At 40.0% G+C, this 26,669-nt stretch overlaps 7 protein-coding genes across 12 annotated transcripts; 2 read left to right on the top strand and 5 right to left on the bottom strand.

Moving 5' to 3' along the window:
- Positions 1 to 208: 208 nt before the first annotated feature.
- Positions 209 to 784, bottom strand: LOC130690197 (NADH dehydrogenase [ubiquinone] 1 alpha subcomplex subunit 6-like). The gene is made up of 2 exons (XM_057513205.2): positions 601 to 784; positions 209 to 544 (listed from the first exon to the last, which is right to left on the bottom strand). Exons 1-2 carry the CDS (start codon positions 734 to 736, stop codon positions 300 to 302), a joined length of 381 nt encoding a protein of 126 aa, XP_057369188.1. The 5' UTR covers positions 737 to 784; the 3' UTR covers positions 209 to 299.
- A 240-nt stretch (positions 785 to 1,024) lies between these two features.
- LOC130690117 (fidgetin-like protein 1) lies at positions 1,025 to 3,597 on the top strand. Of its 2 annotated transcripts, XM_057513097.2 has the most exons (12): positions 1,025 to 1,223; positions 1,288 to 1,430; positions 1,490 to 1,668; positions 1,723 to 1,911; positions 2,001 to 2,208; positions 2,265 to 2,453; positions 2,529 to 2,573; positions 2,630 to 2,747; positions 2,805 to 2,919; positions 2,980 to 3,086; positions 3,157 to 3,370; positions 3,435 to 3,597. In XM_057513097.2, the coding sequence occupies exons 1-12, from the start codon at positions 1,051 to 1,053 to the stop codon at positions 3,555 to 3,557; spliced, it is 1,803 nt and encodes a 600-aa protein (XP_057369080.1). In that variant the 5' UTR covers positions 1,025 to 1,050; the 3' UTR covers positions 3,558 to 3,597. The 2 variants fall into 2 exon arrangements, with proteins under 2 accessions (XP_057369080.1, XP_057369079.1); XM_057513096.2 differs by having other exon boundaries at positions 1,490 to 1,911.
- Positions 3,598 to 8,049: 4,452 nt separating this feature from the next.
- LOC130690196 (uncharacterized) lies at positions 8,050 to 8,830 on the bottom strand. Its single transcript, XM_057513204.2, has 4 exons — positions 8,764 to 8,830; positions 8,566 to 8,705; positions 8,312 to 8,495; positions 8,050 to 8,249 (listed from the first exon to the last, which is right to left on the bottom strand). Exons 1-3 carry the CDS (start codon positions 8,825 to 8,827, stop codon positions 8,340 to 8,342), a joined length of 360 nt encoding a protein of 119 aa, XP_057369187.2. The 5' UTR covers positions 8,828 to 8,830; the 3' UTR covers positions 8,050 to 8,249; positions 8,312 to 8,339.
- A 569-nt stretch (positions 8,831 to 9,399) lies between these two features.
- Positions 9,400 to 13,882, bottom strand: LOC130690103 (MAGE-like protein 2). Of its 5 annotated transcripts, none has more exons than XM_057513077.2 (9): positions 13,761 to 13,882; positions 13,528 to 13,675; positions 13,403 to 13,472; positions 12,999 to 13,327; positions 12,443 to 12,940; positions 12,345 to 12,386; positions 12,254 to 12,283; positions 11,152 to 12,183; positions 9,400 to 11,097 (listed from the first exon to the last, which is right to left on the bottom strand). In XM_057513077.2, exons 1-9 carry the CDS (start codon positions 13,778 to 13,780, stop codon positions 10,747 to 10,749), a joined length of 2,520 nt encoding a protein of 839 aa, XP_057369060.1. In that variant the 5' UTR covers positions 13,781 to 13,882; the 3' UTR covers positions 9,400 to 10,746. The 5 variants fall into 5 exon arrangements, with proteins under 5 accessions (XP_057369060.1, XP_057369061.1, XP_057369057.1 ...); XM_057513078.2 differs by having other exon boundaries at positions 13,403 to 13,469; XM_057513074.2 differs by having other exon boundaries at positions 12,999 to 13,472.
- A 2,661-nt stretch (positions 13,883 to 16,543) lies between these two features.
- Positions 16,544 to 18,606, top strand: LOC130690115 (mucin-2-like). The gene is made up of 2 exons (XM_057513094.2): positions 16,544 to 16,559; positions 16,636 to 18,606. Exons 1-2 carry the CDS (start codon positions 16,544 to 16,546, stop codon positions 18,492 to 18,494), a joined length of 1,875 nt encoding a protein of 624 aa, XP_057369077.1. The 3' UTR covers positions 18,495 to 18,606.
- Positions 18,607 to 18,948: 342 nt separating this feature from the next.
- On the bottom strand, positions 18,949 to 21,293 carry LOC132088120 (sialidase-like). Its single transcript, XM_059495916.1, has 3 exons — positions 21,168 to 21,293; positions 20,870 to 21,086; positions 18,949 to 20,806 (listed from the first exon to the last, which is right to left on the bottom strand). The coding sequence occupies exons 2-3, from the start codon at positions 21,071 to 21,073 to the stop codon at positions 18,995 to 18,997; spliced, it is 2,016 nt and encodes a 671-aa protein (XP_059351899.1). The 5' UTR covers positions 21,074 to 21,086; positions 21,168 to 21,293; the 3' UTR covers positions 18,949 to 18,994.
- A 369-nt stretch (positions 21,294 to 21,662) lies between these two features.
- On the bottom strand, positions 21,663 to 23,758 carry LOC130690127 (chromatin assembly factor 1 subunit B-like). Its single transcript, XM_057513110.2, has 6 exons — positions 23,591 to 23,758; positions 23,394 to 23,526; positions 23,097 to 23,315; positions 22,888 to 23,039; positions 22,356 to 22,816; positions 21,663 to 22,292 (listed from the first exon to the last, which is right to left on the bottom strand). The coding sequence occupies exons 1-6, from the start codon at positions 23,714 to 23,716 to the stop codon at positions 21,896 to 21,898; spliced, it is 1,488 nt and encodes a 495-aa protein (XP_057369093.1). The 5' UTR covers positions 23,717 to 23,758; the 3' UTR covers positions 21,663 to 21,895.
- Between the last annotated feature and the right edge of the window lie 2,911 nt (positions 23,759 to 26,669).

The following is a 26,669-nucleotide window of genomic DNA, read 5'->3' as shown; positions in this document are numbered from 1 at the left end:
CAGATCTCCTGCTGATAGCTGTAAAATATTTTTATGAAAATACCAATATTTCAGGACACAAGGTTTCTTAACATATATTTAACTTTAACTCCTTCATTGGTATTCCTATAATGCAATTGTTACACTGTCAAGCTGACATTGCAAAGTGCAATGCTGAGTTTAAATGAATATTTTTATGTCATCAGAAATGAAAAACAAAGAATAAAAATTATTTTTGTTTTGTAAACCTTGGCATTGTTTTATTATCCTCTATACACTATTCTCCACCTTAGAGATGGCTATACAGATGTTCTGGTAACTCAGACATTGCCTGCAAGGAATTTAGATAAAAAGTCCTTGGGTTTAGGATTGATGGGTGCCTTGAAGTAGCTCATAACATGCCCCTTCTGCTTCCATCGTTTCACAGTTTCAACAAGTTCCATCTGGCCTTTGACCACCAGCATGTCTATAACTCTTACGTCTTTTACATGTCGGTTTTTCTCAAATTCCTCTCGCAGCTTGGCCCGACATTGGGATTCATTTTTTGGGATATCGTACTCCAACACTGAAATGGTCAGATGTTTATGGAAAAAGTACTGTTTGTACAGACAAATGAATTACCTATGTATGGAACCTGGCGATACCAGGCCTTATACAAATTAAGTACACGTTTTCGGGCCTCGGCATTATCAACAGATAAAAGTGGTCTCACTTGTTTAACGCCAGTTTTAATAACATTTCCAGCAGTTGAAGCCATTTTGTTGGACAGAAAAGTGACGTCACAGTATTGTGATCTAAATATAGAAGGTGGTTCCTAAACAGGCTCTTCTACCAAGCCTTACATTTCAATGCCAAATATATAAATTAAATTAACCTATTAACTATTAATGAATCGAGTTACACATGAAAAACTGTTTTAGAATTATTTAGGCTTACTAAAATACCTTGTAAATAGTTTAAATTACTATTCAATGAAATTTTTAAACATAAAACACTAGGCAACGTCTTTGCTGCATATGCCACGAAAATACAGAAGTACAAATACAACCTGCGAACAGGGAATAAAAAACTATGGCAAGTCAGAGTCCGACCGATGAATTAAATGCAAATTTTCAGCACGTTTTCGAATCCTTAGTGTTTGAAGACATCAAAGCATCTAATGGAAAAACTAGTCTCAGCCTCAGAGCTGACATTCAAAGGAAAATCCTGTCCCAGCTCTATTATGTATCAAATTCAGGAACAATGTTTGTTCAACAGTTTCTCTGTGTTTCACATGGCTAGTAATATGTTAACTGTTATTATTTACAGTGACGAAAACCCTTCAGATTCTTCAACTTTGTACAATTTACAAATACAAAAGTATTTCAAGATTGTGGATGAACAGGATCTTTCTAGAGGATTAGACAACTTCTCGAGAGGAGCTCTGTCACTTTCAAGCTCTTCAAAAAACGGTATTTACAAAACTAAAATTTTGTTTTTAGACAATTAAAACTAAAATTTAAAAAAATAGAAAGTAAGCAGTGGAGCCTGAAAGATATCAGGAATACAAGTATCTTTCAAGGACTTGAAAATGATTTAAGTAAAAGCAGAGGAGGACTGAACAACATCCAGGATTTCGAGAAAGCATTGGAATTTTCTGTTCAACTTGAAAGAAATAAAAATGAAGAGGAAAGATCAGCTAAGTTACAGGTTACTAAACTAAAGCCATGTGAACCAGGATTCAAACTCAATGTGAAACTGCAGAAACCTGTGCCACCTAATCCACAAGTGAGGCTTTCTAGTATATCTGAAAAACGAGCCGAAGTCATTGCGACAAAGGTATACCCAACGTCGTCAAAAGTAAGTCCACAGATCAAATGTCCAACGAATTCTGAAACAAAACCGGAAGAAATTGTTAAGCCTAATCCGTTCCGTACAGCAAAAGAACAGTTAGTAAGTAAATGCTGATATCAAAATTTATTTTTATAGAATAAAATAGATGTATAGAACCTACAATAAAAATACCATGGGAATCCTTTTAGATTGTAGATCAAAAAAAGAAAAATGCTGGTGGTAGTAGTAGTTCGACTTCGAATGAGCCTACCCACGGATCTCGAACGAAGTCTCTTGGACTTCGCCGTGGGCTTAACAGTCCATTCATTCTTCCTATTAAAGATGCCAAAACCAATGAAAGCGAAACCAACAATGTCGAAACAAAATCTAGTGGAAATAATGAAGAAAAAATAATTGGTATAATTGCATGTAATAATTTTGATCTAAACTTTTGCCAAAATCCATTTTAACAGACGAAAGACTGAAAAACATTGAACCACGAATGATTGAGCTGATTGAGAACGAAATCATGGATAACGGATCACCAGTCAATTGGGACGACATAGCCGGACTGGAATTCGCCAAAAAAACTATACAAGAAATTGTTGTTTGGCCTATGCTACGACCAGATATTTTTACTGGACTTCGGGGTCCTCCGAGAGGTATGGTGTTTAACCTAATTAATTATAATTCCGCATTAACTAAAGCCGATTAATACTGGTGCTTGAAAACTGCAGGTATTTTATTGTTTGGGCCACCTGGTACAGGGAAAACCTTAATCGGTGGGTTATATTTATTTGTACGAGAAAAAGTCTCCTAAATTTCAATTGTCTTATAGGTAAATGTATTGCAAGTCAATCACGATCAACATTTTTTAGTATCAGTGCATCTTCATTGACATCCAAATGGATTGGTGAAGGTGAAAAAATGGTTCGGGCACTTTTTGCTGTTGCAAGGTACGTATCTGTAATTTTTTAAATTCCTAATTCAGATTTTAAACTTGATTTATCTAGGGTGAATCAACCGTCGGTAATCTTTATTGATGAAATCGACTCCTTGTTATCCCAGCGGTCGGAATCGGAACATGAAAGCTCACGCAGAATTAAAACAGAGTTTCTCGTGCAACTGGTATTTTATCAACGAACTCTATAAAATGGCTCAAATGTTTTCACGCTGTTTACATGTTAGGATGGGGCTACAACGAGTCAAGAAGATCGTCTTTTAGTAGTCGGTGCTACAAATCGCCCACAAGAGCTGGATGAAGCTGCCCGAAGGCGATTAGTTAAACGATTATAGTAAGGAACTTAAACAATATCAGCCTGATAAATATGAATTTGCAATCTTCTTTTTTATTGTTATGGACAGTATACCGTTGCCGGAATTCGCAGCCAGAAAGCAAATTATTCATCTATTAATGGCTGAGCAACGTAATGTCTTGGACGAAGATGAAACAGACCTAATTTGCAGGCAAACCGATGGATACTCATGTGCAGATATGACCAACTTATGTAAAGAAGCTGCGTATGGACCAATTCGCTCGATTGCGCTGAGTGATATTGAACATATATCGCCTGATCAAGTATAGCGTTGACGCAAAAAAGCGAGTGCTAAACTAAAATGCGAATTAAATTTCGTTCTTTAAGGTTCGACCCATAACCAAGGAGGACTTCGACGCAGCCTTATGTCAAGTTCGCGCCAGCGTTTCCAGTCAAGATTTAGAACTTTACGAGGACTGGAATAAACGTTACGGTAGTGCAGCCAAATAGTACATTTTTCAGCAGTATCCAATAAACTAATGGAATTCTTGTTTGGAGTGCTAGCGTTGTCTAACTACTTACATTTCAGAGGAATCCCCTGTAAATTGTAAGCAGAAGACGGTAAAACAGTAGACTACAAATCTTTGATACACAAACCAATTTTTAAATTCAAAATTATTTAACAAATTCAACAATCTAAAGAATCTGATATCAGACAGCAGCATTTAATCAGATTTGGTATGAGTAGGCTTGTGGCATTTTCTTTTTCGCCCACAAGTTACCAAACACTTTTTAAAAATAGAAATGAACAAGAAAGAAAGCGAGAAAAATTATGCATCACAGAAGAAAGCTGTTCGTACGTAATCGTCAACGCGTTGTAAATGTCCATTTCGATGATAGACTATGATGTAAAAACTGCGATCACTTTATTACGCTTATCACGTGTTACCCGTTCCCTCATTTAATACATTTGTCACTTTGGTAAAACCAACGGTATTACAAGAGTTATAGAAACCTGGCACAGCCACCCTTATTGGAAGTCCGCTCAATGCCTTTTTGCGCTAAAAGCGTTCACGAGTTTGCCCGTTATTATATATGCGCGTAGCGGGTGACTTGGGAAATTATCAAAGAAAACGTACCGTTGCATCCGAACAAATAATTCCAAATGATCTGCAATTTTTCAGCTTCGTATGAGTAACAATGTTTACTTACTATTTAATAATTGGAAACTAATCAGCATTTAATTTTAAGTATATCCTTATGGCAATCCGTTTTACCCCCCCCCCCCCCCCCCCCCCAAAAAAAAAAAAAAATATCGGCCTTTTTTTCCGTTTAACTGCTATCGCCATCTACCGGTCGATAGCGGGTAAAACGGATTGCCATAGATTGCATCGAACTTACCCATTCGGCAACTCAAGTGTGGATATGTTTTTCTTTGATAATTATTTTATTTTGCTACTATGCTTGGTAAACTGCAATCGTGCCCAATATTTTTGCCTTTGCATTTAAGGTCTACTCTTAGGTGATCTATACCTGATCCTGTGTTTTAAAGTGATCTGCTTTCACAGCTACATTTCTGTGTTCTTTTCTGTTGGTCTATGGTTCTGAATTGAGGCAAGTATATCTATTATGCTATGTCACTAAGTACTATAGGGAAGGGAATAACTGAAGTTGATTGAGATCTATTCTGATTCTCCTGATATCCATCTCAACAGGTTTTTATTTGCTTTTCAACATCCATTTCATAGTGGGACGTGTGGCTTTGATTAATATTGCCATAAAGACTGCCGAAAATGGGTGTGGTACGGAAACCCAGAAATAGCACGAGTTCAACATAAAACATGAATTAGGTACTTTTCGGTTTTTTGTCTATTGAAAAAGTATTTTTAATGCTATTATTTTGCATTCACAGAATTTGAGCGGGGATCAAGTCAAGTCTGGAAGTGTTACAGGATGGAAGAGTGAGCCTACAGTTGAAAAACACTGAAAGTGCATTACCATTAAGGTATGAGGTAAAGTAATAGAGTATGCAAATTGTCTAATGAGTAGTACCATCTTGTGTGAATGAATCCTGTGTAACAGCAATCCTTTATAGTTCTGTCACAGCTAGAAGCCTCAAAGAATTCTGCTTCCTTTACTAAAGAACAACTTGTCCTTTACGCTCAGAGTGTTGGTGAAGCTGGGTACTTAAATGGCCCTAAAGATGTTTCACTTCACTGGCATTGCAGCGATGAACATCATACATGGACTTTTTAGGTTTGAAAGGAATTTTCTTGAAAATTTTTTGAATTTATGACAAAGCATTTCTCCTGCTTTTTGCCAACCATGTCTAATCTAAAAAAAAAAAATTTATCCAATAGGAAAGGATTTTCAGCATACTGGGAACACAACTATCAACAATGCAACATTCTAGGGGTGCTATTTTATCATTCAAGAGCCTTATACAATGATTTTCATCTGCAATTTGTATGGCCTTTCCCAAGCTTCTGCCAGAAGTTGAATCTATAAGTCATGTAAGTCACATGAGCAACAATTGAGATGCTTAATGGTGATGTTTTTCTTTTCTCAGCATAGGTTAATAGTAACATTGGATCTGAAAAAATTCTTGGTTGGGGCATGACACTGAATAAATTGTAATGATTGGATGGATGACATGATATTTTCTATACTTCATTCGGATTCCCGAGACGGTATTTTATATTTAAAAAATTGAAGTGCATATCTGGGCTCCCTTCCTTTCCGTAGCCCCGTTTCCCCTTGACTCGTAATAAGCCCGTAGGGGGTCATGCCCCTACTGTACGGTATATATAAAAACAACATATACCGAGGTTTGGAGGGCTCTGGCCGGAAAGGGGACGTGGGGGTCCGCTTAGTCCGATGATGTGTTCACGGAGGGCGACGTGGCTACACACAAATCCGAACTAAAGGTTAATCGCTCCTGTAAAAATGTTCCAAATCTTCGGCTCTTCTTCCGGCTTCTCTTAGCCAATCACCGGGTAATCTCCCCGGTGGGTCAACAAGGCAGTGTCTCCCCCTGCCTGGGTTGACGGCAACTTTTGAAAGGGCTATTGTGCCTTTTTAAAGTTGCAAAAATAATTGTAATGTGCAGAGAATTGTCAATAAAATTTTTTTTATAAAATATTTTTTGCAAAATTTGTTTCTTTCATTGTCTGTGTTAGCTGTGTTCACACATTACATTTATCAACTTTTTTTTTTATTTCTTTGCTTTATTTGTCACCTTTGATGATAGGCATTGCATTGTTTCCATTGGTTTATCGTTTATCTGTATTCTATTATTCAATTATTATTTATTGCAATGAGCCATGAATCATGTGATGTCAAGTTGGCTTTTTTCTTCACTTGTGGACTTGCTTAGACTTAGAATAAAGGAACAACTGCAATGTAATATCTGGATTTTTTATAAATAATTTTTCTTTTCATTTTTACATCTATGGGTTTGAACCCACATTCAACAGGAACGCCGATGCTCTAACATTGAGCCACGAGATATATCTGAATATTTTATTATGCATATCATATGATAAACATATAGTTGTGAATGTTTATGCAGTAAACTTTCACAACTATATGATATCGATAATAAAATATTCAGATATATCTCGTGAGCTCATTTAGAGCATCGGCGATTCCTGTTGAATGTATGGGTTCAAACCTCAGTAGATGTGTAAAAAAATAGAATAAATTAGATATAATAAAATATGCAGAATTGATAGTTTTATTCGTGTAAATGTTCCTTCAATCTAGAAAAAAGTTGAATGATTCATTCATTGGTAGAGCATCGGCAATAAATAATAATTGAATACTTACAGATAAACGATAAACCAATGGAAACAATGCTTATCATCAAAGGTGACAAAAACAAATAAAGCGAAAGAAAAATAAAAAAATTCATAATTGTAATGTGTGAACACAGCTAACACAGACAATGAAAGAAACAAATTTTGCAAAAAATATTTTATAAAAAAAATTTTATTGACAATTCTCTGCACATTACAATTATTTTTGCAACTTTAAAAAGGCACAATAGCCCTTTCAAAAGTTGCCGTCAACCCAGGCAGGGGGAGACACTGCCTTGTTGACCCACCGGGGAGATTACCCGGTGATTGGCTAAGAGAAGCCGGAAGAAGAGCCGAAGATTTGGAACATTTTTACAGGAGCGATTAACCTTTAGTTCGGATTTGTGTGTAGCCACGTCGCCCTCCGTGAACACATCATCGGACTAAGCGGACCCCCACGTCCCCTTTCCGGCCAGAGCCCTCCAAACCTCGGTATATGTTGTTTTTATATATACCGTACAGTAGGGGCATGACCCCCTACGGGCTTATTACGAGTCAAGGGGAAACGGGGCTACGGAAAGGAAGGGAGCCCAGATATGCACTTCAATTTTTTAAATATAAAATACCGTCTCGGGAATCCGAATGAAGTATAGAAAATATCATGTCATCCATCCAATCATTACAATTTATTCAGTGTCATGCCCCAACCAAGAATTTTTTCAGATCCAATGTTACTATTAACCTATGCTGAGAAAAGAAAAACATCACCATTAAGCATCTCAATTGTTGCTCATGTGACTTACATGACTTATAGATTCAACTTCTGGCAGAAGCTTGGGAAAGGCCATACAAATTGCAGATGAAAATCATTGTATAAGGCTCTTGAATGATAAAATAGCACCCCTAGAATGTTGCATTGTTGATAGTTGTGTTCCCAGTATGCTGAAAATCCTTTCCTATTGGATAAAAATTTTTTTTTTTAGATTAGACATGGTTGGCAAAAAGCAGGAGAAATGCTTTGTCATAAATTCAAAAAATTTTCAAGAAAATTCCTTTCAAACCTAAAAAGTCCATGTATGATGTTCATCGCTGCAATGCCAGTGAAGTGAAACATCTTTAGGGCCATTTAAGTACCCAGCTTCACCAACACTCTGAGCGTAAAGGACAAGTTGTTCTTTAGTAAAGGAAGCAGAATTCTTTGAGGCTTCTAGCTGTGACAGAACTATAAAGGATTGCTGTTACACAGGATTCATTCACACAAGATGGTACTACTCATTAGACAATTTGCATACTCTATTACTTTACCTCATACCTTAATGGTAATGCACTTTCAGTGTTTTTCAACTGTAGGCTCACTCTTCCATCCTGTAACACTTCCAGACTTGACTTGATCCCCGCTCAAATTCTGTGAATGCAAAATAATAGCATTAAAAATACTTTTTCAATAGACAAAAAACCGAAAAGTACCTAATTCATGTTTTATGTTGAACTCATGCTATTTCTGGGTTTCCATACCACACCCATTTTCAGCCCAAATACGGTCCCACAATTGTTCACTTCCTTCGCTGCATGGACTTATTACTAACAATTCTTTTAGCGCAGCACTAACAGAATTTAACTTTAACACACTGTCAGGTGGTAGACTGAATAACTAAACAATAAATAATTGTTTGTTAAAATTCTATACTTATTTTGAATTCTTATTTGAAAAGTTTAGGTACCTGACTGTGTTCGCCTAATGCCAATTCATCCTCATGTTCAGTTAGGGATGAGTTTGGAAAAACCTCCTTAACTGTTTGGAAACTGTTCCATTCCAATTTGTTCTTTTCCCCTAGCTGAGCTTGTAGACTCAAAATTTGAGCTACAAAACACAAATGAATAAAAGCAAATAAATAGAATCATTACGTATTAGGCCTTACCATCCTTAGCTTTGCTGTTATCTAATATTTTGTGATGTTCCAATAATTGGGCCTGCAGCTTCATAATTTGATCTAATAAACAATAATTAATAATTGAAAACCAATATAATAATGTTTATACTTACCATCCTTTTGTTGTATTATCTTATCCATTTTCCAATTGTTCCTCCAGCCACGCGTTATTCTCCATCCACGCTACTGAACTAACTGCGAATGGCATCCAATGGACTGAAATTGCCTACGCCAGTAATAATGAGTCTGAGCGGTAGATGGCTACGTGTCGGAAAAAAAGAAAAAAGTGCAATTTTTTTTTCCGCCATTTTTTTTGTTTTTATGTAAAACGGATTGCCATACAAAACTGTTATTTTTTTTCATTAAGTCAACCGTTTTGGAAATACACCGAATATTTTTGCTGCATTGCGCTAGCGCTTTGGCGTACTGGCGCGCTAGCATTGAGTCAAATGTTCGGTTCATATAGTCTTCCATATAGTGAAATACTTTCAGATTCTTCAAAAATAGATCGCTTTAAACTGATAGTCATGGTTTGCCAAAATTCGTTTAAAACGAAATAAAATAAAGTGCTGTTAAGGTCCCAACTTCAGTTTTCGTTTGTTTATTTACCGTTTGTTTTGTAACTTTGTTTTATAAGTGTATTGATTATTTCAGATACAATTCCAATTCGGGTTATTATTTATAACTCCCAGAATTAATATAGGTAAACGTTAGTGATTATTACGGTTGTAGTAAGGATAGACAAAAGCGCTAATAATTGCAAGAATACATGATAACAATGTGTTTACAAGTTTACATTTTCAAATACTTCAAATGCTGTCTGTTACTGAGTCAAATAATTGCTACTGGGATTTAAGATATGTGTAAAAAGACGGGGGGACTGTTTACGGAGGAAATCTTCATAACAGCTCGTTATACTAGCCAGACGGTGCAGCAACTTGATTGTCGTCCTGCAATTTACTTTCTGCTATCCTTGAAGTGCGGAGACCAAACTCCTCCCAGCGAACTGTGGAATCCGGCAGAAGATCAACTCGCCGAATCCGGCGATCAGGTCCCCAGCAGCAATTGCGTAGCTCAAGATGACGCCAAGGACGGTTGATTACCATCATGATCTTGTGATTTTTAAATTCATAGAGGAACCGCTCCACTTGTTCAGATGAACTAGGAGTCACTACTAGGACTTGTCCAATGTAGGGATAACGAGCCGTCAGCTGGCGATAGACTATTGTTAAATCCGCGGGGTGGCGATTAAAAAGAATTACATTATTGCAAAGCGTTTCCAAAGACGAGCCATCTCCACCGGTCCAGGAATCGTCATCTGGCAGCAGCCCATAGTTGCCGAAGCTCTGCAATAACGTCAAGGGTCTTGAATATTGTAGTATCAGCTGGTCAATCAAAGCGTGTTCTTCTGTCCAATGGTGTTTATCGAAAACTACTACCGTTCCAGGACACGTTTCATCTTCCCAACTGAGAATTAGCTGTATAAGTTGTTGATCATGTTGAAATGATAACGGTACTAGGCCCAGAATAAACAAAGACAACACATGCAATCTACTCGCTATATCAAAGAATACCATTTTCAATCAGACTAGAAAACTTTTTACTTAACCCGTCGTATTGGACTACAATCGGCCAACTGGACGATTTCTAATACTGCACATCAGTTTTGCTGTGATATTGCCATAGAAACCAGCTTCGCACTAAATTATACATGGAATAAATGATATCGCAGTTGCTATGGCAGACATCTGTACTATCCAACGTAAATCAATCGATGAATACTCAATAATGTCATACCTAATGCAAGCAAAAAACTAGTGCGCATCATATGAGTATGACTGAGCAAACAGAAAGAAAATGGAAAAAACAGGCTATTTCATTTGCAACTTGTACGAAAAATCAACGTGCAATAAAATGATTTACATCTAACAACGAACATTATATTAGAGTCCACAACGTACTAAACAGCGATCAATAACGTGAAGCAGAATACTGTACTCCAAGATTTGCGGTAGTTGTGATATAGCTTGGTGCAACTGTAGTTGTATCTACCGAATCGAAGTTGTAAATCGGGAGAGTTTCCTCATATTCATTACGATAGTGATTAACGACGTAAAAATCGTAGGCCTCCTTGGAAGGATACGGTACTGCGTCTAACTGCCGTCTTATCATATGGTGCATACCTATGCTTCGTTTTCCCATGTGCCGCTCTTTGGATGCAGCTTCCTTGTTGTCGCGAACATCATGAACACTTCTCTGGTTTAACTGGGAGACTTGTGGTGCAGCCCCTTCAACTACTCGGTTAGGTGGTACGCCAGGTTCCTGTAAATATAAATATCAGTGTGTGTCGGTAAAACGAATCTTTTATCACTTTACCATAGACGGTGGAGATTGTTGAATCATCTGAGATCCCGGAAATCCCACGCGTGGAGCTGTTGGGCCTGGTTGTGGTGGCTGGTTCATGGGCGATCCCATCGGCTGGTTCATGGGCGATCCCATCGGCTGGTTCATGGGCGATCCCATCGGCTGGTTCATGGGCGATCCCATCGGCTGGTTCATGGGCGATCCCATCGGCTGGTTCATGGGCGATCCCATCGGCTGGTTCATGGGCGATCCCATCGGCTGGTTCATGGGCGATCCCATCGGCTGGTTCATGGGCGATCCCATCGGCTGGTTCATGGGCGATCCCATCGGCTGGTTCATGGGCGATCCCATCGGCTGGTTCATGGGCGATCCCATCGGCTGGTTCATGGGCGATCCCATCGGCTGGTTCATGGGCGATCCCATCGGCTGGTTAATTTGAGGTTGGAATTGTGGCTGTTGCACAGTTGGAGATGCTCTTGGCGAGGCTATTTGAACTGGTGGTTGTTGATTCGTTAAGGGCTCCAACCTTTGAGCTGACTGAGTGGGAGATTGATCTATCGGAAAACCCGTTACAGGCGGCACTTGCAATGGCGGGCGTTGGGCAAATGAATCCGATCGCTGTGCCATATCAATCGGAAACGGTTGGGCCATAGCTGCTCCCATAGGTGGAGCCATTTGCTGTGGAAGTTGGACAGGCGATTCCGATCGCTGCGCAACCGGAGGTTGCTGAAGTAAATCCCCCCGTAACCCAAAAGGTTGTGGTTCGTTCATTGGCGATGCCAAGCGTTGTGGCGGGGAAACTACAGGGTTCTTCATTTGCAACGACGGGGGTGATTGAGGTATTGGAGATCCCATAGGTGCCATTTGGAATTTAGGCTGTTGAGGTTGCTGATTAAAGGCAGTAGTCACCGGTAGTGCCTGATTCCCTTGTATAGAAGACTGAGCAGGGAAAACATCCATTCCACTGGGAGATGGTGCAATGTTTTGTTGACCCTCTTGTTGACCCAGTCGTGAAGGGCCTTGCTGTCCTTGCAACTGTGGTCTCTACAATTAAGTTTAAACCCAACGTGAATGTACTAGAATCGACTCAAGTCAATCATTCATTCAAGCTTACCACCATGGGCTGAGACGGTACTTGTGGCATCTGGAAATAGAAAATCATGTTTATTTAACTATCGAAATTATAAATAAAAACGTATTACTACCATAGGAATTGGTGCCGGAACCTGTGCCGGAATCTGTGTGTTCTAGATCGCAATAGGTGTCAACTTATGTATGAAACCATGAAACAAAATAAACATACCACTGGGCGCTGAACAGGAGACCCAACTGGTAAAGATGCTTCTATTGGAGCAGTTCGAGCAGGAACTGGAGATGGAGAAGCAGGCGGGGGTTGCGGCAATGGAGCTTGTGAAAGCATTGGACTCTGACCTAGATGAGCTGGAGTAGTAGTTGGAGGAGGAGGAGGCTTAAACGAAACCACTGGTGGCTGCCAATTGTGCATAGGCCTACTCGCGTGAGCTTCACGAGTCTTCAGCACACTTGCTTGACTACCATTGCTGGATACCGGATGTGTAGCGTTACCGAGAGGAGTCGAAGTTGGAATCGGAACAGGATTCAGCGACAGTTTGGGTAGCGGCTGCTTAGAACCTAAACCTTGCGCTTGTTGAACATTCGCTTGCTGCTGCAGCACGACGTGAGGTATATTTGATGGAGCGATTCGAGCCTGATCGGCTGGGGGTAGCTGAAAGAAAATAGCAGGTTGGCCAGGTTGTGCAGATAACAAAAACTGGGTAGGAACCTTAAATAAGTAAAAAGGCTAATTTAAAAGGCACTGCATACTACATATACGACATTACCTTGAATTGGTTTGCAGGAACAACTGGTTGTTGGACAGGTAGAGGATGGAACTGGAATTGGGGTGCCAGTGGAATCTGTTGGGGTTGCACAGGAACTTGAAAGAACTGTGGAGCTTGCCTCCTCTTCAACATTTTGATAGCTTCATCAGTTAAGTTTTCCATGCCGGTCTTATTTCCTTCAACTGTAACATTCACACCATCCATACTACCATCAACAGAGGGCTCCACAATTGATTTGCTTGTGTCACGACCCACCAACGATGGAACTACAATTGGCACCTCAGTAGTGTTAACCTCTGGCTTATCAGTAATCAAAGCTATGGAGCCATCTGGTAATGTCACAACATCAGCATCATCAATAAACTGTACGTCAGATGGGAACATGTCATTAATATCTCTGGTACTTTTAGGGGCTGTAATTGTAGAATTTGTGACATCAGACTCAAGTGTTTGATTCCCAACTGGAACTTCCTGCTAACAAATAATTCAAATTTATTCTTTTAATGTCGGACTACTTGACTACCTTTACCTTTAAACTCACTGAAGCTGGTGCACTGGTTGTTGGCTCGGCGCCAGCAGACCTGTAATGGCGATGAGTTTCATATTCCCCATACTTTTGCTGCTGATAATCCTGACACCAGGCAGCACTTGTTATGCAAAAGAAAATGGCTACCAATCTGGAAAGCAGATGAAGAAGAGCAACTTGAACTTAGATATAAACTTTCTTTTTTATATAATAAAAAAAATTTAAAGTGTACATACCTCCATATCGATACCGACATGGTGCAGCCGCTTGCTGTTGACGTCAGTGAACGAGTAGAGACTAGAGTGAAGCTTTGTCACTGAAGGTGCTTATATAAGTTCACACAACCCTACGGGCAGCGCGTCAGTTTAAGTTCTGAAGAGGTAAGGGAAGATAATTATAACACGATGGGCGTTTTTCGTCAATCACGAAGGTTACATCAAAGCTGAAGAAGTCGATTTCGAGTGTGAAAGAAATGGAGCCTTTTCTGTCGGCCATGTTGCATTTTTAATCTTCAATAGAGAGGGACTGATTAGTAAAATGGAGGCATAAGAGACAAGAACGGCTTTAAAAATTATTTAAATCTTTTTTCCAGTGAGATGGATACTAATTTCAATCACTTTTGTGATAATTTAGTATTAGCATGTACAATACCTAGACGTTTTCTTCAATTGGCGCATTTCGTGAAATAATGTAGGCCTAATTCATAAGGCTGATGCTCATTTACTGCTATTTTTTTATTCTTATATTATAGTTTACAAATCATTTCAAAAGTATGCATTTTAAAAATACAGGTCTGACTGAAAATAGAATTAGTCAACTTTTGTTGCTTTGTTTAGTATGATGGAAAACTACAACACAGATACAACTACAATTATCAAATGTAATTAGTCAGTAATATGTATATAGATGAATAACACAGAACACAATGTCTGGGAAGTTGTTTTTCCGGATGATTGCTGCTAGTATAGATGGATATTCTACTACTCGTCAGATGGTAGGATACAACTCAACTTGCATTTGACTATTGTATTACTTGATTGTTACAGAAATTAAGAACTGTTACGAATGAGCGTCTAGTCTCTAGTCTACTCTGTTATGGCTTTACCTGACCTTGATATATTAATTCATTTAATTTGCGATATTCGATCAGCTGTAGACATGTCCTTGCTAGAACATAGTTCCATGTAACAAGCCCACCTGTTTCAGGCCACAGTTAACAGATCGAGGTTTTCTCCTCAAATTTCGAAATATTAGCGTGTTGTGTACTATCATATTATAGAAATCACATCGGAGTATTATGTCCACCATTTATAGTTTACTGAAACTTTTAGAATTTTGGAAAATGTTCTAGTTATTTGTAAATAGAACGACATTTCCGGATTCTCATCGTTTTACGCAATTCTAAATTTTCTATCGCGTGTGCACGAATTCTCTTCTAATGTAAGAATAACACTGAATAGCGTATGAATAACTGAATTGTTTCTTTAATGGCAGGCAGTAAATACACAACAGCGAATGTATCCGGTAGCCCAATACTCGTGCAACGTCTATCTCGTTCGGCCTCTGAAACATATGCATAGTTTTCCCACGCCATACTAACAAACGTGCCATTGATGGACCTGTGGGAAGATTGTGGAGGTAGCACACTGAAACTTGACAACCTGCAAACCTACGAACAAAAAGGTATAACTAATCTAGGACTCAATACAGCTATTTCTCTCGCTTTCGAAAAGTTTCTGCTGAATGCAAAAGTGCATAACCTGCAGTATGGGGAACGAATATAGTCTATATAAGATTACAGCTAACGTAAAGTCAACTCCAGTAATATCTGTGGCACACACGAAACCAAGTGAAGCTACGAACTACGTTGGATAAGTTAAAAACTAGCATCAGCAGCGTACGTACAGAACGTTGCCCAGATCTGTTCATTTCTTTCTTTCGAAACGTGCATCTTGACTTGAATCCACATACATCCGCGATGTTTGTTACATTTTTTCGATTATTTCTGGTAAAGTTAAGATACAATTCAATCCATGAATCTAGAGTTCTATGTCTTTGTTGTGCTGGTGTTCACCATTTTGCCTAAATATATGTGTATAGGAAAATAATTGTACCTACCATATTACGAAAAAAACAAGGCTGAAAACGACCTTAAAAAATGATCTGGTAGATGGCAAACACTAATATTTGTTAGTTCGGTGAAGGTAACTAGAATATAACGTACGTAAATTGGCATGATTTCCGGTGTACTTACCTATTCTATCGTATCTCCTTTAATTATTTGAGCCACAAAACAGCCGGCTGCAATCCCGTACATCCTGCCCAATATTGATTATCGGAATGCAGGCGGCCAACAATTTAAATTTTAAAGTAAAATCGAATGTTTTTTTTCAAATCTACCAATAGATTTCCCAACTAAGTTGATTCTGTGAACTGCAAGTATTGATTTCTTAAGTTAAACCTATTGTTTAAATTGAAAATGTTAGTCACTGTTTGCCTACCATATTATTGATTAAAAAAGAAATAGGGTTTACTTCTGGGTTTTGTATTACTAAATTCTTCGTCTTTGATGGAATACGAATTTCAGGTATTATTGATCCCGCAGCTAATACATGGAAGACCCACGGATTTGGGGGGACTGGGTGACAGAACTTCATCGCAGCTGCTGCTACTTCCTAAACAATTTCGATCGGAAATTAAAGAAGGCGAGTAAAATCATTCACTTTATCATGTTTAGCGTTCCCGATCCACCTCTGCCTCGCGGAGATGTATCAACGTTAAGCTCGTTTTTGAATTATATTACGTAATTTAGACAATAGAGTATATCAATACCGAAAATAGTGATTTACGAAATCAACAGAAATCATTTTTGTTTCGTAAATCTTTATTTTTCATTCAAGCTCCATAAGAAAACAATGTTAAGGTACCACCGTAACAACTTGGCTGGGTTTTTACGTTGCGCATCTTAAGCATATCAAAAAGGCTCTACAATGTTATGCCTTTATTCTAGAACTCAACCATGAGCGAACACCGCGGTATATTTCAAAAACAATAATTTCGAAGCTATAGAAAAATTTCATGAAGCCACTTTCAACTTTTATTTACTTCTAGAAGCAGACAATCATAGAACTAACGTTCACCCACCAACCGAGCTGTCACACGAAGCCGAAGCACGAGCCTTTGCGTTCCTCATAACATTGATACAAAATATTGTTCAGCTATTTAGACCGGCAACAACCTCCACAGCAACTCCCTCGTCATCGACAACCACAGGAACAACTACAGCACCAATGACACCAAAAGTAACAACCATTGCCGTGTCATCAAGTACAGGAACATCAGCATCCGCGAACCCATTAATTTCAATCACAGCAACAGAAACCCTATTGATGTCAACACCTGGGTCTAGCACTCCAACAATTTCAACCATGGAAACGCTTATTGCATCCACATCCACAGATAGCATGGAAACAACGCCTGCGATGTCAACGGATACACTTATCGAAACAACGGAAACCACAGTCCTGTCAACCACTACCAGCAAAACAACTTCTGCCACTTCAGTAAGTTTGATTGTAGAAACCATTGAATCGTCCTCGATTCCACTGACCACCACCGAATCAATGTCTGGTACCCCATCAATAGCCACCACAGAGTCAACAGAAATTACGACTACATTGTCCGATAGTAGTGAATCAATTTCACAAACTACACCAAATATAGATTTAAACACTGAAACCATACCAATGTCAATGACAACCGATGTTAGTGAAATAATTTCCTCCTCAACCATGACCGAAAGTTCAGCCACCTCATCTGCTATCATCAGTTTATCATCTACGGCTATACCTGTTTCGGTTACAGGAGACATTGTAACCGAACCCACACCAACGACTATCGCTGAATCCATTTCTACTACCCCAACCGGTTCAACTATAGCCGAAAACACGATGTCTACTGCTACTGATCAACATACTTCTATCGCAACAGCTACTGCAGTTACAGAAACTATCGTATCCATCCCCACGTCATCGACTGTCAGTGACACAACGTCTACTATGACTGAAATAACATCGTTATCCACTATCGGTCTATTAACTTCCACTACCATACTTGCCTCAGCAACAGATGTCACCACACTCGCATCGACGATTTTTGGCGAATCAACTTCTACCACTTCAGTCAGTTCAACAGTAACAGAAACAACGGTATCATCACCAACTAACATGCTATCAGCAGCAACCACTATGTTTACTGTAGCTACAGAAACCAATGAAACCCCACCAACGTCAACGAATGCCAACGAATTGTCTTCTGTTATGGCGCCAAGTACAGCCACGTCATTTACTGACAGTCTTCCAACTTTGACCACTACACTTTTTTCAGTGACAGAAACACCTGTGACTACACCTGTGTCAACGACCGTGAGCGAATCAAGTACTTCTGATCCAATAAGTTCAACGACAGAAATAAATGAAACTACAAGCACACCATCTACTGGCAGTGCATCAAATGCTGCATTTACCTCTGAGTCAGCTACGGAAACAACTTTGTCTATTCCTACGCCAACTATTGTTAGCGAATCATCTTCTATCATCCCAATTACTGCAACCATAGTTGAAACGACGAGCACTTCAACTAATTCGGGCCAATCCTCTTCTGACACTAACCAACCAACCACTTTAAATACAGAAACAACCCTTACAACATTCACATCCACGACTGTGGGCGAAATCACGTCTACCATAACTGGGGCAATGTCGATCGTTATTGGTCCAGCAACTTCTACAAATATACTTACTCCTACTACAGAAGCAATTGCGACCACAGACACGTCAGTAATTGTCAGTGATTCAACCTCTACCACTCCAACAGTTTCAGCTACAGAAGGAACTGAGGGTAGTACTGCTTCTAGATCTACTTCAGTTATTGATGCAGCTTCATCGATACTCCGATCCACACCCATCTAATTACAGCTACTTCAACTAGCGAAATAACAAAAACTATTGTATAGTGAAACACTACTCCATCAGTATTGCATATAACAACGATAAAGAGCCGGCCTCAAACCTTATTTAATAACCTTTAAATGTGTATTGTTTGTTTCAATACCTTTAATTTTATGGTGTCACATATTCCAAATGGATTTCTTGTTTCTATTTATGATGACCGATTTCAGTCGAATTCAAACGCTTGATTAGGAAAGTAAGGTATAAAAGCAAAAAAAAAAACGTCCAAATTATCTAGAGCTATTCAGAAAATACGCCAGTGATGCGACTTGGATTGTACGTGAAAACAATTTTTTTAAGAATTGTATTTCGAAATTTGCCCTTACACCTTCGCATAAAATCTTTCGCTTCAGTACCTTTTCATATCATAATATTAAGTGGAAGTAAAAAAAATCATAAAACTATACATCGAAGGTCAAATGCAGTTGGAAATCGTGCTATCTGCTTCTACAATAATTAAATTAAAGCCATGGTGACGCAGTGGCCGACGGACGAGATGGCATTGACCCACCATAGGGCTGCGCTGCAGAACTAACAGGGGCAGGTCCATAAGCAGCGGTGGTTGACTGCGCGCTGTACGGTGCACTAGTAGTGTACGTCGGTGGGGGAGCAGTGTAGTAAGATTCTGTCGGCATGCCATAGCTGGGTGTAGTGGCAGCCATTCCATAGGCCATAGGAACAGCTGGAGCCATTCCGTATGCAGGGGCCGATGGGGCAGCTGGAGTCATTCCGTAGGTGGGGACCGATGGGGCAGCTGGAGTCATTCCGTAGGTGGGGACCGATGGGGCAGCTGGAGCCATTCCGTAGGTGGGGGCCGATGGGGCAACTGGAGCCATTCCGTAGGTGGGAGCGGATGGGGCAGCAGGAGTAGCAGGGGCAATGGGAGCCATTCCGTAGGTGGGGGCAGCAGGAGCCATTCCGTAAGCGGGGGCAGCTGGGGCAGCAGGAGCCATTCCGTAAGCGGGGGCAGCTGGGGCAGCAGGAGCCATTCCGTAAGCGGGGGCAGCTGGGGCAGCAGGAGCCATTCCGTAAGCGGGGGCAGCTGGGGCAGCTGGGGCAGCAGGAGCCATTCCGTAAGCGGGGGCAGTTGGGGCAGCAGGAGCCATTCCGTAAGCGGGGGCAGCTGGGGCAGCAGGAGCCATTCCGTAAGAGGGGGCAGCTGGGGCAGCAGGAGCCATTCCGTAAGAGGGGGCAGCAGGAGTAGCAGGGACAGCAGGAGCCATTCCGTAAACAGGAGCAGCAGGTTGGTAGGGTGCAGAAGTAGTGTAGCCTTGGTAACTAGGAGCTGGCGTAGTGGGCATCATGTATTGCGGCTGAGCAGGCCGGCCATAGCGTGAGGGGTTATTATGACGTCGAGTACGATTGTTAGATAAATCCAACGATTTCGAGGTCAGTGAAGCGTTCGCAGTTGTTACTGGAGTTTCATCGTTGAGCTTCGTGGAAGGAACTCCATCGTCAACTGCCACCACAGGCAAAGGTGTGACGTTTGATAGACGCAAAGAGCCTTCTGAGTTTTTAGCATCGGGCTTGATCTCTTCTTTAGTAGCATTAGCTAGCGATGAATTACTTCCCTTCGTTGTTGGTACATCAACTGTCTTGTTTCCGGTATCTCGCTTGATCGTGGCGGATGTCAGATTCAGTATCGAAGTTGTGTTGAATAGATCGCTTTTCTCTTCTTCATTAGCACCAAGATCATCACCAGATTTTGCCTTGCTTTCCGTCGTCAAATTTACTGTAGATTTGCTTGTTTGAGATGAGTTAACGAGAGACTTGAGTTCAGCTGCAAGTGTGTCCCGGGTGACTTTTTTCGTAGTTACGTTCGCAGATGCATTGTTACCAGGACTGAACAGCCTCCTAACCCAGGATGTAACATTGGATGTGGTATTTACCAACACGACGGGTAGCTTGTGGAAAAACGACGACGCTCTATCTACCACTGTAGAATTATGCACTGCACGTTTTGCAATGGTCCTGTTGGCCCGATCAGTGGCGTTCTTCAACTCAACCAGAGTTATGTTGGCAGATGCCCGTTCATTTCTTGGTGTTGACGTTTTATTTGAAACGTTGCTAATTTTGGTTGACGCCAAACTCGCCAAAGAAACCTTCGAAATCGATGCAAATCGGTCCAGCAGTCTACTTGAATTAGAACGGTCGTCGCCATTTTTCAAATTACGTACAATTGCCGGTAGAGTTATGGCGCCCAACTTGCTCGTCGTTGTTGTATTTGCAGCCATTACTTTGTTATCTTTGGCATCAACACTGGTGATTTTTATCTTTAAAAATAAAAGATTTCAGTAATGATCGAAAATGGGAACCGAGAGAATTTAATGTTTTACCTTTGAATGTGGAATTGATGTATGCAAAGTCTGATTGCCCTTGGTACGTATGGCTTTCGGAAGGTGAGAAAAAATCATTGAAGGGATCTGGACGGTAGTGTTCGTAGACGCGTTTGTGGGGCTGACATTCAACGCACTCAATTCATTGCCAGCCAATGTCGAAGTCCACATGCAAGACAGCAGTAACACGGCGGGAAACAACATTGTGCTGTAGATCCTAATTGTAATTACAAGATGGGAAATATGTTAGAACAATGAATACTCAACAAAAACAGGCAAAACTACGAATAATGAATACTTGTCAGAGGGTTGATAAAATTGCTGGAAATCAAATAGGACTAAAAAATGAAGACGAAGCTTAGAGAGTGAAGACTTGAGAACGACTGATGTACAGAGATCTGACGGGAGCGTTTTTATACCCCTCCACCACGTGGTCACAAGGTGAAAGACCTTGGGGATAAACCAAATCAGACATTAATGCACCCTACCCTTCATAAGCTCCATTACCGCCATGTACCCCTGATTGTTTGCACATCAACAAATTCTAGCTTCAGTACGGAGGAAAATCGCAATACGCTAATGAATTCTAGAAAATTATTAATCTCATTTGCTATGTTGTATTCCAGAGAATTGGTGACCACTAAACACGATCCGATGCACGGCCAGCGTTTACATGGAAAAAAACTTCCACATTGATATATAGAGTAAAGACAAAGAAGACAATTGATTTAAATGTTTAGTTTTATTTATTATTGAGAAAAAGGAGATGGCGCGATGGTCATAGCTTTTAAAATTTTTTGTCTGATCGTCGTAGGGTCTCAATGTGTTTTTGTCGGTATGGGAATTAATCTTACATATCATACAGATTTCGCTTTAGTTATTGACCACTTTTTTCATGTAAGTTATATTCGACCGTGATCAAAAACATAAGACTCAAAATTAAGAGATGACAATGGGATTGCTTCGCATTATTCGTTCATTTTCGTACAAATAAACAAAGAAAATAAAAGAATATCTAGAATAGCGCTAATTCTTGGTTTTCTTGGGACTGGTTAGGGTTATTAATTGAACACGCCTCGGGCTACTGCGAATATTTGCATTGTTAGGACTTTTGAGTGCGGCCGGGCATCCAAGGTTTGACTTGTTAGTTGGAGGACATGGAGCAGGAGTGTCCAGGGTCATTTCGGTGTCTTCATAAGCCAAGTGGAAATCTTCATCATCGGCATTGTTCGAAGGCTGAACATTTTCTTGGAATATCTCGCCCTGCAGTAGAGTCTGGAAACTCGATGGTAAACTGGGCGAGACAGCTTCTTCTGTGCATTTGGCAGGTTCATATGGCGTGCCAAGTTCTTTTTCAGTAAACGTTACAATCGAGCAGTAGCCATCCGTAGATGATATTACTATGATGCGTCCATTGTTAGACCTGGTTCAATAACATGAAAAACTTTGAAAACTAGGCAATATGGAATAATTGCATATTATATACCAGGCAATATCTGTAAGTCGAGTATAATGTATACGGGCAATTCTTGCGAAAGGTGTAACCTGCTGGGTATCATAGAGGAGAATGGCGTTTTGTGTTGCAACGGCGAAAACCATTCGGTAGGGAATGCCGTATAGGGATGGTTGCCCAGGTCGCAATTCGTACAAAATTGGGCAACAGCGGACAGCAACCGAATAGCGGTCAGCTGAGGGGTAATATGCAACTGGTTTCGAGAAATTGTTGTTGCGGGCAAAGGCGTAAGTCGCGTTTATCTTTTTCTCTTTTCTTCTTGCTTCACTCTCTTCATTGGCGTCAGTCCCTTCGTTCAGCTCTAGGAGACCACACGGTGTGAAAAGAATTAAACCGTCTGGCGAGAAATTTAATCTGCGACAGAATGTCTTGAGAGTGTCGTCGTGAAAGAGTTTATAGGGCTTTTCCTCACCATCCCCCATTTTCAGTTGAGCCTAACAATCAACAGTTTCTTTTGTTATTATTTTAAATATATGGTTAGGAACAACGGAAGCGCATTTTATACCTGGTATAGTTTCTGCACAACTTTTTTTGTTTTAAGTGAATAAATTCTGCAGTTCCTGTCACTGCTTAATGTTGCAATGAATTGATTCTTTGGATCCCATGCAACACCTTGAACAAATCCTTTGTGTTCGGAGAATAGATGGATTGACTTTCCTAGACATTAGAATTACAACTCAAGCGATTTTATAAATTACTATTCTTGTTTAAAACCTTTGCTGACATCCCACAAAATGGCTGTGTTGTCGACTGAGCCTGATAACAGCTGACAGCTATCTGGTGACCAACAAATGTCATACACATCCTCCATATGCCCTCTAAGTATTTTTAGTACTGTCCAGTTTTCTTGATTCTCTGCTTCTGTATCTTTATTGGAAAACAGATCAGGTATGTCTGATTTGGGCTTCAACATCCAAAGTATAATGACAGCCTCTATGGATTAAAAAAAACTTAATTTATACTTTTAATCAAAAACACAGAAGATTCTTCTATGGCTCTCTTAGGTAATACCATCATCCCCAGATGCTAAAATTTCACCATTCGGTGAGAATCTGACTGTGTTGACAGCTCTCTGATGTCTGGCTAAATCTGACAGGAATTCCACAGTTCCTACTCCATTTTCTCCAATTGTTACATTCCACATCTAAAACGCACAGTAGGGAATTACGGGTGATGTTCATCATGATATTCTTAAGAAAGAAACTTGCCAGAACGTGAGAATCAGTTCCTCCTGTAGCAAGTCTGACGAAGCCATCGTTGGATTGTGGCTGCAAATCAATGCTTAATACTGGATCACGGTTGTGCCACGAAATTTCAGGAATGCAGCATTTCATTTTCTACACACTTTACTTAGCCCAGTTGAAAAAACCAAGAGAGTTACAATAATAAATTCTGTTTTGTTGTACTTCTTCCTAGGACTTTGCCGCCAACAGTGAAAGCAAATGCTACGGTAGATAAGAAAGGATCTAAACGATTTTAAGCAGTGGACACAAATGCAGACGAAATAATTGGCCCCGATAGGCTCTAATCAGGGTCCCTGCCCTGCACCGACAAAATTCATTTGGGCACAATCGGGGGGCCACTTAATCAACCAGGGAGGTCTAAGGGAAAAATCGGGGTAGTTTTTAAGTCGTCATCTTTTAAAATGGTGACAGGTCGTACCAGTTCACACCTAAGAACAGCACCGAACTGTTTCAAAAGGACAGATACAGATCGCACAAGATCGACCATTTTTCAGGTAGGTGAAATCGATTTACCCGATTGTAGCCAAACGGGGCCGATCCCTAGAACCACTAGAACCAGGCCAGCGAGTAGGTATGGGCTTTGAATCAATCAAGGCATCGCGGCGGGGAACAGGGGGTAAGTTTTTCTCCCTGAAAGTAATCGGGGTTCGAAATCATTAAGTAACCCCCCAATTTCGCCTTATCGATTTTTGCAAAAACGTAATTGAACGAGTTTATTGCCCTCTTTATGATTATTCTACCCGTTTTACCCTAGCCATCTTTTAAACGGCATTGAAACTATTATTTAAAAAATTTTAACCGCTTCCCAGTCCGCTTTGCAGCTGAAGTAAAGTGCAGGTGTATCGTTCTCGAGAAAATGAGAAGAGATTTGTCTGAAAAAGGAAATGAGGCGGCGTATGATAAAGCGTGCAGGAATAAAAGAAAAAGAAATTTTCTACATTTATGGTATAGCTGCGTCCAGACCGCCGTTTCTCTTTGTATGCTTTGTTCCATACGTGTCGTAGGGAGCCAGAAACTAGACCATCTTTTATTTTAAAGATGATAAAGAATATATAGGTTTATGGTAGTAAATAGCGCAAATATTGAACGTAATTAACATTACAATGTTTCCATCGTATTAATCTACGACTCTGTCATAGTATGGCAATGAATCACATTCCCACTTTTAGATCACTAAATGATTTAGAATTTTAAAATTCGTCTCTCGAACCTCCCCACTCAAGATAACGTAAATTACTTCGTTTTGCATTCTGCTATGCTAGCCTTAAATCCAAGTACAACAGAGAAAACATCACTCAGATAGAACTTAATCCAAGTAATACGTGTCATAAAACCCATTTTTTTAGAGGATACTAACTATTGCATTTAATCGAATTTTCTCGTTGAATGGCCCACGATTTCTATTTTTTACAGTATGGCTTCCAAAATAAAATTTTTAACATGTACAGGATAAAAATTTATTTTTAGAATAACGTGAAACACAAGCAATCGAAAACACTTTAAAGGGGAGGTAACTTGTGAGAAAAACGTGAATGATGCCCGCCGGTCGGGCGCTGGTCTACTTCCCTCTATAGTTATGAACTCTGGAGCTCTGTCAAGAACCTCTAAGACGGCCAGCCTGACTGTGCCCTGCGATGCGACGGCCCTTGCAATAAAGATGGTTTGCATGGCCCAAATTATATTTCCCTGCCGCTTCAGTGCAATCAACATCGACGCGATTATACTAACCCATGATTCGGCCAAACGCAATTTCCACAATGACATCAACGCAAAGCCCATCAATGAAAAATTGATGCCTGTAAACAATAGAAAAGGGGAAAAACCATATGGTTTTTTTTTTAGCAATGAAATCCTTCGTAATGCATTAATGTGCTGTATTTTTTTCCTGTGTGCAAATGTACCCGATTGTGTGCAGTGTTAAACAAAACGCCCCAGCGCCAGCTGTTTAGAGAAAATGAGGTTTCCATGGAGAAAATGTAGGCCGAGAAACTTGTATAAAAGGCGCTGTGTTGGCCAGAGATTTTCATTCACTCGTCGCTTCACAAACAATCAACATCAACATGGCTTCTATCAAGATGGTAAGTCGCATTTGTCTTGTTAGACAAACCTTATCTTAACTTAACCGTTGTCGATTCTATTGGAATTATGATTGCAGATCGCTCTGTGGGCTTTCCTGGTTGTACTTGTCGCAGCCGTCAACGCCGCTCCTCGTTACTTCATCCTTGACGATGGCGAAGTAGATGGTAAAACATTTAAATTTTATTTAAAAAAATTCGCTCTTCTAACTTACTGAGTTTGGTTATTCACGAAGCTCCGCAATTGACCCGCGTCCGCCGTGATGACAAGTACATTGCGGCCGCCACCGGTGGTAACTACGGCAAGGGACATGTTGGACCTGTTTATACCTTCGTCAAGACCGACCCTAAGGCTAACTTCAAGTGGGGAGTCCGCCATCGCGCTGGAGTTCAGTATGGCCGCTAGACAATGAAAATCACGATTTTCTTAACCCAGAAAAACCCTCAAGCTGGCTCTTGAGGTGCTGACGAACCCACCTCTCACGCTCTCACGTTCGTTCCATCTGTTTTCGAATCATCATCTCAATCATGAAACATCATCAATTTTCCTGTTCTTGGAATGCCTGCCCGAAAACCAACATGTTATCGGCAGTCGTTTTAACGCTTTGGAATACATTTCAAATCCAACCATCACATTTTGTGTATAATTTTTCAATATAATCTACTTTTTGTTTCGAGCAAGAATTTCCTTCACAAAAGGTAAACTTTGCGTGCAAAATTAGGAGAAGAACCAGAAATAAATTAAATGAATCCAGAAATTCTACATGAGCTAGTTGTTAAAGAAAATATTTTGTTTCATATAAATTTGTAGTAGTATCAGTTGTTACGGTCTTTCTACATTGGTATCAAGGAATAAATACAACTTCTATCGAGCATGAAGCATGTGGTCGTCATACTAGTATAGAGAAAGTAGGAAAAATAAACCCTTTTTACGATTAAGTAGAAAACGGGAAACAAATGATAATATG

The sequence above is a fragment of the Daphnia carinata genome, chromosome 6 (assembly GCF_022539665.2).
Source record: "Daphnia carinata strain CSIRO-1 chromosome 6, CSIRO_AGI_Dcar_HiC_V3, whole genome shotgun sequence".
Taxonomy (NCBI): Eukaryota; Metazoa; Arthropoda; class Branchiopoda; order Diplostraca; family Daphniidae; genus Daphnia; species Daphnia carinata.
This window is presented reverse-complemented; position numbering and strand designations above follow the sequence as displayed.

Coding starts and splice junctions, on each gene's coding strand:
- LOC130690197 (XM_057513205.2), bottom strand. CDS start 736: ATGGCTTCAACTGCTGGAAATGTTATTAAAACTGGCGTTAAACAAGTG. Junction 545..600: donor TCGCCAGGTTCCATACATAG/GTAATTCATTTG, acceptor TGACCATTTCAG/TGTTGGAGTACGATATCCCA.
- LOC130690117 (XM_057513096.2), top strand. CDS start 1,051: ATGGCAAGTCAGAGTCCGACCGATGAATTAAATGCAAATTTTCAGCAC. Junction 1,912..2,000: donor GTACAGCAAAAGAACAGTTA/GTAAGTAAATGC, acceptor GAATCCTTTTAG/ATTGTAGATCAAAAAAAGAA. Junction 2,454..2,528: donor ACTTCGGGGTCCTCCGAGAG/GTATGGTGTTTA, acceptor TGAAAACTGCAG/GTATTTTATTGTTTGGGCCA.
- LOC130690196 (XM_057513204.2), bottom strand. CDS start 8,827: ATGAAGCTGCAGGCCCAATTATTGGAACATCACAAAATATTAGATAAC. Junction 8,706..8,763: donor TAACAGCAAAGCTAAGGATG/GTAAGGCCTAAT, acceptor TGTGTTTTGTAG/CTCAAATTTTGAGTCTACAA. Junction 8,496..8,565: donor CATTAGGCGAACACAGTCAG/GTACCTAAACTT, acceptor TTTATTGTTTAG/TTATTCAGTCTACCACCTGA.
- LOC130690103 (XM_057513074.2), bottom strand. CDS start 13,780: ATGTCGGTATCGATATGGAG. Junction 12,941..12,998: donor TTCCTGCAAACCAATTCAAG/GTAATGTCGTAT, acceptor TACTTATTTAAG/GTTCCTACCCAGTTTTTGTT. Junction 12,184..12,253: donor TACCGTCTCAGCCCATGGTG/GTAAGCTTGAAT, acceptor ACTTAATTGTAG/AGACCACAGTTGCAAGGACA.
- LOC132088120 (XM_059495916.1), bottom strand. CDS start 21,073: ATGTTGTTTCCCGCCGTGTTACTGCTGTCTTGCATGTGGACTTCGACA. Junction 20,807..20,869: donor CATCAATTCCACATTCAAAG/GTAAAACATTAA, acceptor TTATTTTTAAAG/ATAAAAATCACCAGTGTTGA.
- LOC130690127 (XM_057513110.2), bottom strand. CDS start 23,716: ATGAAATGCTGCATTCCTGAAATTTCGTGGCACAACCGTGATCCAGTA. Junction 23,527..23,590: donor GAACTGATTCTCACGTTCTG/GCAAGTTTCTTT, acceptor TGTGCGTTTTAG/ATGTGGAATGTAACAATTGG. Junction 23,316..23,393: donor TTTAGCATCTGGGGATGATG/GTATTACCTAAG, acceptor TTTAATCCATAG/AGGCTGTCATTATACTTTGG.